The sequence below is a fragment of the Cryptomeria japonica genome, chromosome 7 (genome assembly GCF_030272615.1).
Source record: "Cryptomeria japonica chromosome 7, Sugi_1.0, whole genome shotgun sequence".
NCBI lineage: Eukaryota > Viridiplantae > Streptophyta > Pinopsida > Cupressales > Cupressaceae > Cryptomeria > Cryptomeria japonica.
The window spans coordinates 766289023-766302404 of record NC_081411.1 but is presented as its reverse complement, the minus strand read 5'-3'; the positions used below and the strand labels follow the sequence as shown (position 1 = coordinate 766302404).

The window sequence follows — 13382 nt, the reverse complement described above, 5'->3', positions numbered from 1 at the left end:
ACCTCCTTAACATCTAAATAATCAAATATTTATTATTCGATATTTAAAATGTCTCCTTAACTTAAATTTAATCATTATACTATTGAAATTCTCCATTAGTAAATTCTTAATAAATTTACCCAACTATGAGTATTAAATTTTTAAATAAATAATTATTGCCAATTATAATTCCTAAAGATAATCAACTAGATAAAATAATAATTTTAAATTGAATGGGAAAATCCCCTTTTCAAATTTTTAAAAGGGATTTCCCTCTCTTTTTATCTTATTTCAATAATTAATGTCTTTTATGCTATAACCCTAACTAGGGTTTATTTTAATATCTTTATGACTCCCCCCTTTATTATTTTATTTTATTTTACCATAAGTCGAAATAGGGTTAGGGTTTTATTGAGCATCACTTAAAAGTATGGAGGACATCTGGGTAGATTTTCGCATAGAGGTCGAAGTTCTAAAGATGGATTACTGTAGGCTCACTGTTGAGAAAATTGTTGATTTGAACTTGGTGGATATCCCACAAGGGATGATTGATGATGGGCACATACTTGATCCTGAGTACATTTCTCGGAGGGTTGAGGAAGCTCCACTTCCTTTGATCCAATGGTCACACAAAGAGTGCATATCCATCCTTGAGACATTTCAGCCTATCTTGGCTAACACCAACTCATGGTTGAAAAATAATGCTGTTAGACTTATAAAAATAAAGGTTGGAAAAGAAGATGATTCTACAGGGCCTCTTGGACGTAAGTTTGAGATTCAGGTTGACAACAAGGAAGGTGCATCATCTTCGGGCACAAGGATCAAGTTGCGAGTTAGTCGGGCAGTAGTGTTTCCTCCTGAGGAGACGACAGTTTGTGGGAAGGAAAAATCACGATTTCATGTTCAGGTGATCGATCTGCATAATCCAGAAGAAGGGCAGCAATTTGATGATGCTCCTAAGTCTCCAGTTTCAGACTCGCCTCCAGTTTCCATTAAGACGCCTCTTTCTCCTCCTGATTTTCTTGTGGATGAATCTCCCCAGAATGCTATTCCCATTTCAGCATATGAGCCATTTCTTGATCATCAACAAAAGAGTGTGTTGGAAGTTCATGAGGATATTCCTACTTGCATCCAGTTATCAGAAATTGATACTTCCACTTCTGATTTTGAGGAGTTTATGGGGCAATCTGCCTGCCCGTTGGTAACTGAGCAAAACGTGGTCGCTGTCCAAACAAATATTCCTCTCAGGATGACCACGGAGATTCAAACAGAAACTGCTTCTCCTTTGCCTACAGCTGCTATTGAAGGGGAGTTGATGACTTTGCCTCCATGGCTCAGCTCTTTTACTCCGAAAAGGAAGAAGTAAGAAATCTCACCTGATGCCTTTGATTATCAACAACTAAAATAGTCCAGATCCAAAGTTGCTAAGAAGGCCAAGACTATCTCCAGAGTAACTGTTGACAGCAATAAGATGAAGGTGGCTGAAATTGTGGAACCCATTGCAGATAAGCCACTTGAAGAAATGTTTGTTGCCGATTATAAGGTTACAAGGATAGAGTTGGGCAAACAAACTTATGAGGTCATTAAACATGATGCCTATTTTTCTGTAGCTTCGTTGGTACAAAGATGTGATGAAGTTCTAGCAAAGAAAGACAAGCTAGAAGAGGAAAACCGACAACTTATGACAGTTGTTCATAAAATCACAAAACCTACTGCTGAAGGGAGTAACTCCATAGGTTCTTCTGGTTCCCAAGAATCAATTCATGGAGTAGAAAGGGCTGCTCGGAAGGTACAAGCACTGGATTCCTGGGTTGATCAGCTTCACGATCTATGTGCACAGGTAATGAAAGACATTTTTCAGATGATGTCTAAGTTGGAAACCATTGAGGAGAAACTGGATCAGACTTCTGATACTTTCAAAAAGAATCTGGAAAGTGTTGAAGAAAGTTTGACAATCTGGCGTACCTTGCCCCGACAATAGCTGAGTGTTCTACAGGAGCATGCCATCATTTCTTCTAGGTTTATGTACTTGGAATTTGAAGAGCTTCTGGAAAAAAAGGCCCTTGTTCTTAAATCCCTCATTGAGGAGATCGGTGATGCAAAGAGATTCTGTGGTGAAGTTTTCCAAGATATTGTCTCACATTGTGAAAGGGCCTCTTGCAACATATTAAATCAGGATTGAGAGCTGATTCCAGAAGAAGAATTTCTTGTTGATTTATAGATGAGGATACATAATGAATGGAGGAGCAAACAATTCTCGGTGGCTTCAATTCAAATATTGATGAAACACCAAGCCATTTTGTATGAATCAAGTCCATCCTGGATAAAACAACTTTGCGCTTCTCCGATGTCATGAAACTATTGTGAAGTCCATGGTTGTTTCCAAGAACACCCATGAACCGAATCCCAAGGAACTACAAATGAGCATCCAGAAGTTTAAAGGATTCGTGTCTTCACGTGCTGCAACTTAAGTGTTTTTCAACACTTAGTTGTATTTTCCCGCTTTTGTAATTTTTAGTTGTAATTTTGCTTTTACAAGTTACATGTAAATGTATTTTTTGTAAAAAGCAAGTTAACACATTACTTGCACTTTTGTAATTACATGTAAGGCAACTGCAAGTTGTGTTCAATTAGGACTGTAGTTGGCATAAGTCTTTGTTAGTTATTGAATAAGTCTTGGTGGTTGAGAGAATCTCTCAAGTTAGTTAGGATCCTCCCACCTTTTTCTCAAGGGTCCTCTTCTATAAATACTTAAGGGGTCTATTGTAATTTTTATCTTTTTGAAAGCAAACAAAAACTCTGTCAAATTCGCAGCAAAGAAGTTTTTGAGTTTTTATGTGTAAATTGAAAGATTGAAAGGAATAGAAGAAAATTACTCAAGCTTTGAGTCTTTGTGCTACATACTTGAGTTTGTGTTCTATATTAGCTTTCTTGCAAGTGTTCCTTAAAGAGCTTAATCACATCTGATTTGCAATCTTTGTGCTGCAAGTAGTTGAGGTTAATATAGATTAAAACAAATATTTTGTTGAGAAAAGCTGCAAGTCTTTGTGCTTTCACTTGTTTATTAGGAGAATTTAGGAGTAGATTTTGTGAGAAATAGTTGTAAGTCTTTGAGCTTATACTATTTCCCATTCTTTTAACTAGAAAAGAATAAGATAATTCAATCTTTGAGCTGTTATAATTTGTTCTTTATAGCATTAGTATAAAAAAGGGTAGATAGGACTTCACATAATCAAGTCTTTGAGCTTGATATTGTTGTCCCATCCGGAAGGAAGTGACAAAAGTCTTTGCGCTTTCAGGAAACTTCATTTCCTTTCTCTCATTTCATTTTGAAAGTGGTTACTGCTGTTTATATTAAATCGCTATCCTTTTCTGTGAAGAGAAAAGGATATTGTCTGTAATGCCCCGCTAGGAAACCCCGAAGGGATAAAGCTAAAACACAAGAATAGAGTGCAATAATTCTTTTTTTTTAAAGATAAACACATCATTTTGATACAACAAGATATCAAAGTTGAGATTACACAGCGGAAGACATCAACTAATACCTAAAGAGTTTCCCAACGAGATTACTTAAATATCACAATTCACTTAACTCACACAATTAATCCAATAAGTTGATTATCTTAATAACGAGATAATTCTTAACAAAGATAATTTCTTTAAGAAGATGAAAATATAAATCACAAGATAAGGTTCATCCATTAAGATCTATTCATATCCTACATTCAAGCTTTTCATTAGAATTTAAGTCATGCAGCTAATATTCTAACACACAAGAGTTTCATCATAAACATATGAGATCTTCCATGCACACTTAATTTCCTTAACAATGACTGAATATAATCCATTATCCTAAGCTACATTCTTTCATATTCCAATTTACTGCATTCAAGAGAGGATTGCATACATGCATTTAAAATTAATCTCATCTTATCCACTTATACATTCTATCAAAATGTCATTCATACATGCTAACACTAAACATGAAACATAAGAAAAAAAGCACCACATAACACCAAGATGATCTCAGAGTTCACCCCTAAAGGGCTACATCTCCGGGTCTGCTCAACTACAAGACCCCTCTGATAATTAATAAAGTTAAGAATACATGAGGTTCTCATTATTTACAATCCTTCCATCAAGGCGAACATAACCAATATGCAAACGACCACATCGGTCAATTAATACATAAACGATCCCTGAAAAGGAAAGGATCCAGCTGAATATAATCAAAGCTAATACAAAGGTCCACTAGAGCATCCACAAAACTGAGTCATTGTAACCCAAGGTCTAGCATGAAACCAGGTACTCACAAGGGAATAAGCAACAGGACAACTCCACAAAAGTGCTCCTATCACGACCATACAACAACACACTAGCGAACGTAGGGACAAGTGTCAGCACACAACCTAGTATGGCTACCCTGCCAGGTCTTCATAGGTTCCGGTCCCATACACTGTGTTACCCTGGCAACCTAATCCGTACCTCCGGCCCATCCAAGCCTCATGTGGACCCACACATCCTTTTGTGAAGACAAGGATGATGGTTTGCCATTTCAAGCCTTCTCACAGCATGTCGAGTCTGTGTTAGCACTCGTCCCATGTGTGAGGCACAATTATCTTACTTAGAGATTAACATTCTAATTTACTGTTAGGTTATCACTTATTAGACTCACTTTTGATGGGTTACCCAGCAGCCACTTTGGGTGCGGCCCCCAATCGAATGCCACTTTTCCATACGACACTAGACTATACTCAAGCGACCTCAGAAACCAAGGAACACACATGGTCAAGCAAACGGAATTCAAAAAGGAGGAAACAACCATTTGGTCAAACACGACTCAAAAGAGGTACACTTACTGACGATACTCTAACCAGAGACCTGACCAACTATGGTCAACCACGAATCATCATTCGACACCCGCATAAAGGATATAACCAATTAGAACACTACCACTAAACAACAGTCAAACTCGAGTCCGAGGACTGAAACAGGTACCCAAATCAACCATGCGACAGGGTCCAATCTAACAATTCAAAGCTTGCCATTACATAAGTAAAAGCGAATACAGAAATTAAACTTGCATAAGTAATAATCTGTATATACAATCTTCTTCCAAATTAATTAAACATTAAATGTCGTTCAAGTTTTCTAAATGATCTAAGTTAGATTGCAGTTATCCACCTCATATAGGTACAGGTTGTTCTTGGTTTTCTAACTCACTGATGTTCATTTGCATCGAACATACATAAATACGCCATTATGAGTTCTTAACCCAATTTCTCATGAATATAATTAAACAACCATTAACCAACTAAATATGATATTTAATCTTCAATTAAAACATCATTGACATACTGGTTCAAAAATAATTCCTCCAAATTCGTTTTTCGAGAACCAAGTTACACTATACAGATCAAGGAAATATATATTTAAGGGAACCAATTATAGATAATCCATTCCCAAATTAACAGATTATTTCCTTGTGCATATATAGAAAATTACCAAAATTAAGCATTAATAAATATATATCTTTATTAATCCGCGATTAATAAAATATAACAAATTAGTAATTAAAAACCAATATTAACAATTCAAGTATTTAATTAGGAAAATATTCATTAATAATAGAATAGAATTTGAATATTAATTAATGTACATTTTCCATTATAAAAATAATTAATAATAAATTAATCATAATTTATTTCTTAATGAATATTTAATCATAATTAAAAAACTTAATTAAAATTACATTTAATAATATTAAATTATGATTATATTTTTTTTTGATTAAAAAAAATATTAAAAAAAAACAACTTTTATAAAAACATAACATAAGGGGGGCGGCTGAGCCCACCTCCCTCACGCGGGGGTTGGGTGGCCATGCACGGTGGACGCAGGTCTTGCAGGGGACACAGGGGACCCTACGGCCACCGCAAGGGTCGCCGCTCCCTGCGGCCACCACGAGGGTCACAGTGGACTGCGGTCATCGCGGGGGTCCCAATGAACTGCGGCCGCCGCCGGTCGTAGCCTTGCGGCCCCCGCTCCCTGCGGCCACCACGAGGGTCGCAGTGGACTGTGGCCACTACGGGGGTCGCAATGAACTGCGGCCGCCGGCGGTCGCAGCCCCTGCGAGCCGCGCTATGCACAGGGGGGAGGAGGTGCGGGTAGAGCCTCCGCTGCCCGCCCTCCAAACCCCAAACAAATAAATTTTTAATTTTTTTTTTTTTTTTTATAAAACAATTTCGAATACAATAAAATCGAATTCTTGATATTATATTTATTTTATATATTTTTCTCTTTTTAAAAAACACAAACCTCCATTTTAAGACAGTCTCATAATGAGACTTAAAATAAAATTTTTTCGGCAAGAAAAGGTTTTCTAAAATTGAAAAAAATTGTGGAAATACCATCCAAATAAATAAACTTTTTGGGCATAAGAAAACTCATTTTTCAAACAAGATACAAGCAATCAGCCAATCTTAATTAATTTCCACTATAATTCTTAATCTTGAGGCAATCAATGGAGAATTTGAAACCAAAATTGTATGAAGAACATCCAAGTCTATTTTTTTTTTTTATTTAAACAAATAACCAAATTGATAAACAAATTCCTACCTCAATAAGCATTCCTGGAAAGGATCTAATGGAGAGCCCCAACCTGCAGCTCAAGAAATCCTTCTCCTTCCAAAACCCCCAAATTTTTCATCCAAAAATATTTTCCAAAATATTTTTCTCAAAAAAATCAATCCCCCATATTTTCCAAAAGTCTAGGTTAAAATGGGAAAGATTTGACCAAAATTTATTTTTGGAATTAAAATTTTTATTTAAAATAAATCCCAAAAATCATTATTTACCAACTATATCAACAAATTAAACTTGCTTTTCAATCTAAAATTGATTTTCTCAATTAACTGAAATTAACCTTTCTAATTTAAATAGCCAACAGAATACAATTAATTCTATTGCAATTAAATTCAAAACTTTCCTTTCATAAGCATAAACATAATAAATCTAACATCAAAGTTAACCATTTAATTGAACTTGCTCCCAATTTAAATCGAGCAATTCAAATTAACGATAATCGCATAAACAAACCTTGTTTAATTTAGTCCATTAATCTTTAATGCACAAACACATATTTAATCAAATTAAATACTAAGGACTAATTGCTCAATTTAACCATGCACACAAAACACGCAACCCAAGAAAGTCAATCGGACAGACGACCTGCAACCCAACCAAAGGGAATACCGACGACGATTGACGATGCTCACTTGAGCACGACTATGGTCAAACGAGAAACTCCCGACAACCTAATCCAACTCTAAGGATTAAAGAGGTACACTCAAACCTGCAAATTTAGGCAGAGACGAACCTCGCAACCATGCGGCACTGTACCTGTAATCTCTTGCAACCAAGAGTCATAGATGCATACATATATAAATTTAATGAAAGCGTTAGCCCGAGATAGTAACACGAAATATGAAAACTAATCAACTTGCATACGAAATAGCGCAAAACCCACATTAACAGGTATGCACTTAATAAAAACATCTAACTATAATCATTATATTATGATAAACTAACCAAGGTTAAACTGAGATTAGAAATTGATTAGAGTAGGGGTACTACATTGTCTTTCTTGAAAGAAGAAGAAAGATTGTTGTCCCATCCTATTTTATTTTCAAAGTTGTAGTTAGATAGGGGGAGCCTTCCCTTAATTAGGAGAGTTTTACTCACGTGCTGTGGTTGAAACCACAATTTTGTATATTTCCCTAAGTGTACAAAATTTTCATCCAACAAACATGAGATAAGATAGGCAGCAAAGCCAACTTGTTCCACTTATTCAGTGGGTCTTGTGATACAATTCAAAATAAGATAGCTGTTAGTACTACTAATCAACTTTACATTACATAGCATGAATTTTCAGATTAAAGATATCACTGTCCACTACTGCAAAATGATTGTTTAATGCACTCCACAAGCTACAAAGACCAACTATCCCCAAAAACAACCTCACACTCCAAATTCCATAATCTGATATACTTTTCCAGCAAGCTGTAGAACACAGACCAACAACTTCAAACCTCACTAAAATGCACACAACTCTTCCAAAACTCAACGGAAAGATCAAAACTGATTGCAAATGATTTCTACGAAGTAAACGACCATACTAAGATTGACAAATAGAAGCAAACTCACTCAAAACATTTATGCACATATTTATAAGCAACTCCAGTATGGTACGGCTTGAGCATGAGGGTGATTTGCATTATAAAATTCATATCTCCAAATTAAACTGTGAAAAACCGGCATATAGAATCGCCTAAGGCCTAGGAAAATAAAGGGAGAATACCTAGAAGCCACAAAGATTCACCCATAGACTTATGATAAGAAAACCACTTCAGCTCTACCACCGACCAGCAACTTGAAAACTCACAAAACACATCAGAAAACATCAAATGTTACTACATAATTGAACTCCATCTGTTCTTCAGTGTAAAGAACTATTTCACAATCTCAACTAGTAGCTATCTTTCAAACAAGAAGCCAAGAACCAGCTAGGAGGTATGCATTCCTCGAAGCAATCACTCTGAGTTTCGACAACACTTCCTTGCAAATAAACATGGATGAGAAAATGAGAGCCCAAGGCCCTTATTTATAGCCTCACATCATACCAAATTCAAATTCAACTCCAACTCAAATGGCACCCAAATTCAAATGACTTTCATTGCATCTCCTTGGCATTTGGTGTCCAACTCCTTTCCACCCCTAGTCGCCACTTTTGATAAATATTAGGCTTTATAAAATATCATTGATCTTGCCATTAAATTAAACTGCATTTTGGCGTCCCACTATGAAGGTAAAATATTTTGCCAAATAGACTTAGGATAAAAATTTTATATCTCTTCTCCATGTCATCCAAATCTTAATAAAATAAATATAAACCTTAACCATTAAAATATACCTTCTTCAATTACTGGCAACTGCCAATATTGAGCTGAGGCCAAAGTACAAAACTGCATTGCTAAAAATAGTCATCTAATATAGAACATTATTTAGATATCATCCCGATCTTTGATTTGCATACTCTTTTAGAACTTGGAAGGTATTCTAAATTTCTTCTTGAGTGTTGCAAGGTATTATAGATCGATCCTTCGTTAATGTTTTGATTGGAATCAAGAATGTCTTGGACTCATCATCCACAGTTGTCATCTATATGACTATGATCTAAATACTTGTTATGTTCTCTGTATATGTAATTTAGATATTGTTATTATGTTAAATAATATGGACTGGTTTTATGTCTTCTTCCTCACTCTTTTCCCTGAAGAAATTGTTAGTTTAGGTGAAGATTTTGAAAAGAACCAGCTTACTCTGGAGGTCCACTTCAGTCTTTAGGTTACCCACAACCTCGAAGTGCTCCCATGTTTCAATAGGCAGCTGAAGTTCACAGCTTTAGCAGAGGGTGTAGGCTTAATTAACAACAGTAACCATTCAATCTTCGTGACCAATCTCGACTCAGGAGCATGCCATATCCGTCTGGAATGTCCACAACTGATATATCTATGAAGTGCTGGACTCTTGGGTCCGCAGCCAATTGCATATGAATATTGTTTAACTCTCCAATCACAGGTAGCTCTATCTTATCTAATTGTGTAACTCTTTTACTAGTCTGTATGGGAATGAGACCCAATTTCTTGCATATAGCCTTTGGCATTACATTACTTGAAGCTCCGGAATCCACCAGACAATTATGCAATAGCTTGCCGAAAATCCTTACTGAAAGCAAGAATGGGGCTGGCTCATCTTGATAGTTCACTATTGGCTTATCCCTATGGACTTGCAAGCTTTCTTCCTTTTTCACATTTTCTTTGGAAACTTCATCTTTTTTAACCGTGCTCTCGATAGAAGCAATCTCACTCTTAGGAGGGACTTCACCCTTGGTAGGATTTTCAGTCACAACTGGGGAATCCTTGACTCTCTTTACATTATCTCTTGAGAGAAAAGCTTTACCTTCTAGCATATCTTCTTTCTTTGGCACATTTGCCATCTTTACTAATTCTTCTTTATTGGGCATATTAGATGAATCTTGAACTACACATGCCTCTTCTGATGACTGTTGAATATTTGGTTCATCTTGAACCACATTTATGCTCGCTTGAGGAACACTTGAACCTCTCTGAATGTTGGAACTGGTTTGAGCTGTTGCTCTCCCGACAGTATTCTCATTTAGTCCATTCATTAATGTATCTCTGATATCAGGTATCTTCATTAGTTCGAACAATGGTAGGCTTACCTTGACTTTCTTGAATTCTTCTAACACACACAGACTCAACTGCTTCAACTCTTCTCCTGGAGGGGAAATGTTCTTCTATCTATATTCAGGTGAATCTTTTGGATAGCTTGGTGTATTGCTAGCAATTCGATTTGGTGGTGTAGCAAAATTGTTCGGAGGAACGGAAGTAGTTAAAGTCTCTTGATTCCTCTGATTCCTTTGATAAACTCTTGGTCCAGTGTTTCCTGACGATTGATGAAACACTTCTTTAATTCCTTCAACTAAAACACTGTTATTCAATGGTGGGAAATAATAATCTGGATCTTCAATAGGGCCATTGGCTGAAGCAGGTGGGAACTGAGAATTAGGTGGAACCATAGGTCCATTCGCCGATTCTGGAGGAAATCTTCCACCTTGTTCGCACATTAAACTTTCTTCATAAACTGGAGGAAATTTGAAATCCTCAATGATTAATGCTTGGTCATATCTTGTAGTTGGAATAATTTCATATCCCGTCGTTGGAATGCTTTCTGAAGCTTCATTATTTCGCACTTCCTACTGGAAAATATCAGCAGCGACCTTGAATTCGAGACAATGCAACTCTGAATGCTGACTAGTGTTGTGTAATCTGCACCAATTTGATAAGGCAGCCTCCGCAAGGAAGACTCTGTCAGCCGGTCGACTTTCTGAAGCAGGTGGATTCTCTAGGGGTGACGACATATTTCCATTGTTGGGCGCAGTATTCCACGTTCTCTTTTGATAATTTTGATTATTGCCACGATATCCCTGGTTATTCTGATTGTTGTTCTGATAATTCTGATTGTTACTTTGGTAACCCTGATTGTTGTTTTGATTACCACCTTGATAATTTCTATGCATACTATAGAGTTGATTGTTCTGGTTCCTCAAATGAGTAACCTCTGTAGATAATTTCTTTACTTGATCTATTAACTCTTTCATTTCTTCTTTCTCCTCCTATGTCCTCGTGGATGTCACAGCATTTTGCAGGTACACTAGATGCGCTTGCAGAGCTTGAGAAATGGGTGCTCCAGGATAGAGTACCAACTGATTTGATGGTTGAGCAATTGGATACATCGGCGTTTGATGCACCAAAGCTTGGCTTAGATTTTGAATTTGATTGGCGGTCGCGGGCGAACCCAAATTGAGCAAAGGTCCACTAAGATTTTGACGTAATATTTTACTAACTTCTATTGCCTTCGCATATGCTTCATTCAAATTTGCTGGAGAGGGAGGAGTTCGCACAAACATAGCTGTAAGTGGATCTAAAGCATGATAATATATCTCTCGAGCATCTGGAATAAGATAAGGAGTCTGCAACCTTGTGTAAGCTTTCTGGAATCGGTTGTTGAATGAATTGATAGGTTCATTCTCTTGTCTTTTACATTCAACAAACTGTCTATGCAACTCCGAAGGGGAAATTTGGATTCCAAACTTTCCAATGAATGTCTCTTTTAATTCTTCCCATGAGGTAATGGATCCTGCAGGTAAATGGATGAACCAATGATATGCTTCTTCTCCTAAGGAATAGGAAAAAAGCCTGCAAGCAACGTCTCCATACTCAATTGGTCTATTTCTCAAATGGTCTTCAAACATCTTGATGTGATCTTTCGCTGTTCGGCTTGAGTCGCTAGCATTGTACTTTGAATAGAAATTCTCCGGATTCTTCGGCATCTCATGAATGTCATTGAAAGCGAGCGATGACGAGTTGGTAACCAACCAGGTAGCACCGTTAGGGGGTGGTCCTTGATTCTGGGCTATCTCTTGGTCTTCTTGTTGAAATTGTTGACCTTCCTCTTGATTTGGATCTGGAGGATCTGGAAAAGTATTGTCTTCTCTCAGCACATCCATTGGATTGAATAATCTATCTCTATCTGCTATATCTGAACTCGGTGAAGCCTCCCGCCTTCCAAGTTTGGATCTGCGAGGAGTCCTCAACTCGCAATGTCTTCGATCTCTAGGAGTGGATCTTAGAATTCTTTGAAGTCTCTCCAGTGAAAAGGAATTGATGCGATCCAATGTGATCTATCTAGGATCAATCCTGACTTGTTGTAATATTTGAGCAAGTAAATCTCTTTCAATCTGCTCCTCAATTTGTTTGTCAATTCGTTCAGCTATCTCTTCTTCTTCTTCCAAGATAAGAGAAACTCCAATGTATTGTGGTGCACTTGTTTTCACTTCCCAGGCAAAGTTGTTCAAACTGGATATAATCTTTCTTTCTCTCCCAGGTTTGGTTGCTTGAACTCAAGTTCATCCAATTCAAGCTCATTCGTTCTATTAGGATCAGGTAGCACCATGGTATCTCATACTAACTTGAAATCTTCAACCGGTTCAATTTCTTCCAAGCTGATTGGTAGACTGGTTCTCACGATCAACTACTCCAGGAACAATGATAATCAGAGGCAAGCTTCCCAACTGCTCTTGTTTGTCTATCACTTTTCTCACTTGTCTGAATTCAGCATGAATACTTTGGTTTCTCCAAGCAAGAGTGTTGAATTGTGAAATGATATCTCTTTGCTCACCTTGGATAAGTTCTTCCTCAGGCAACACCATTCGGAACATAATCTTCAAATGACTGCAAAAGGATGTTGAGCGCGGGAGTAGGGACAAAAGTCCTGGATAACTCCTTGCGGATTGAATTGATAGGATCTGCAGTCTAGCTGCTCACAATATGATAATGCTCAACCCTCCTTCTAGCGCCAAAAGAATGTTGATGTGTTTTTTATGCACAAAACATTTCAGAATAAAGTACCAAGGTAATTTACCCTCTCTTGAACAAAATCACCTCAGATACTAAGAATGAGATCAACTAAAATGATTCCAAGGTTTCTACATGTCAGGTCTTGACGAGTGGGTAAGTTCAGTGGTTGATGTGAATTGTTGAGTTTCACTTGGGGGCTTACGCAAATGTTTGGATTATCATGAATGATGCGGAATAGGTGTGCTGACAACTTAAGATTTATCAATATGGCTCTGGATTTACTTCTTACTAAAAAAAGGGGGGAAAAAAAATAGGGTTCAGGAAGTCTATTCTAAACCTAAGAATGTAGGAAATGATGAATGGATTTAATGGAATCAAACCAGGCAAGGTCTCACAATCAGG

The 13382-nt window shown here is 37.0% G+C and overlaps 1 protein-coding gene across 1 annotated transcript; it reads right to left on the bottom strand.

Annotated features, from left to right (window-relative positions):
* Nucleotides 1-10816: 10816 nt before the first annotated feature.
* Nucleotides 10817-11221, bottom strand: LOC131059952 (uncharacterized). The gene has a single exon (XM_057993025.2). The coding sequence runs from the start codon at nucleotides 11219-11221 to the stop codon at nucleotides 10817-10819; it is 405 nt and encodes a 134-aa protein (XP_057849008.2).
* Between the last annotated feature and the right edge of the window lie 2161 nt (nucleotides 11222-13382).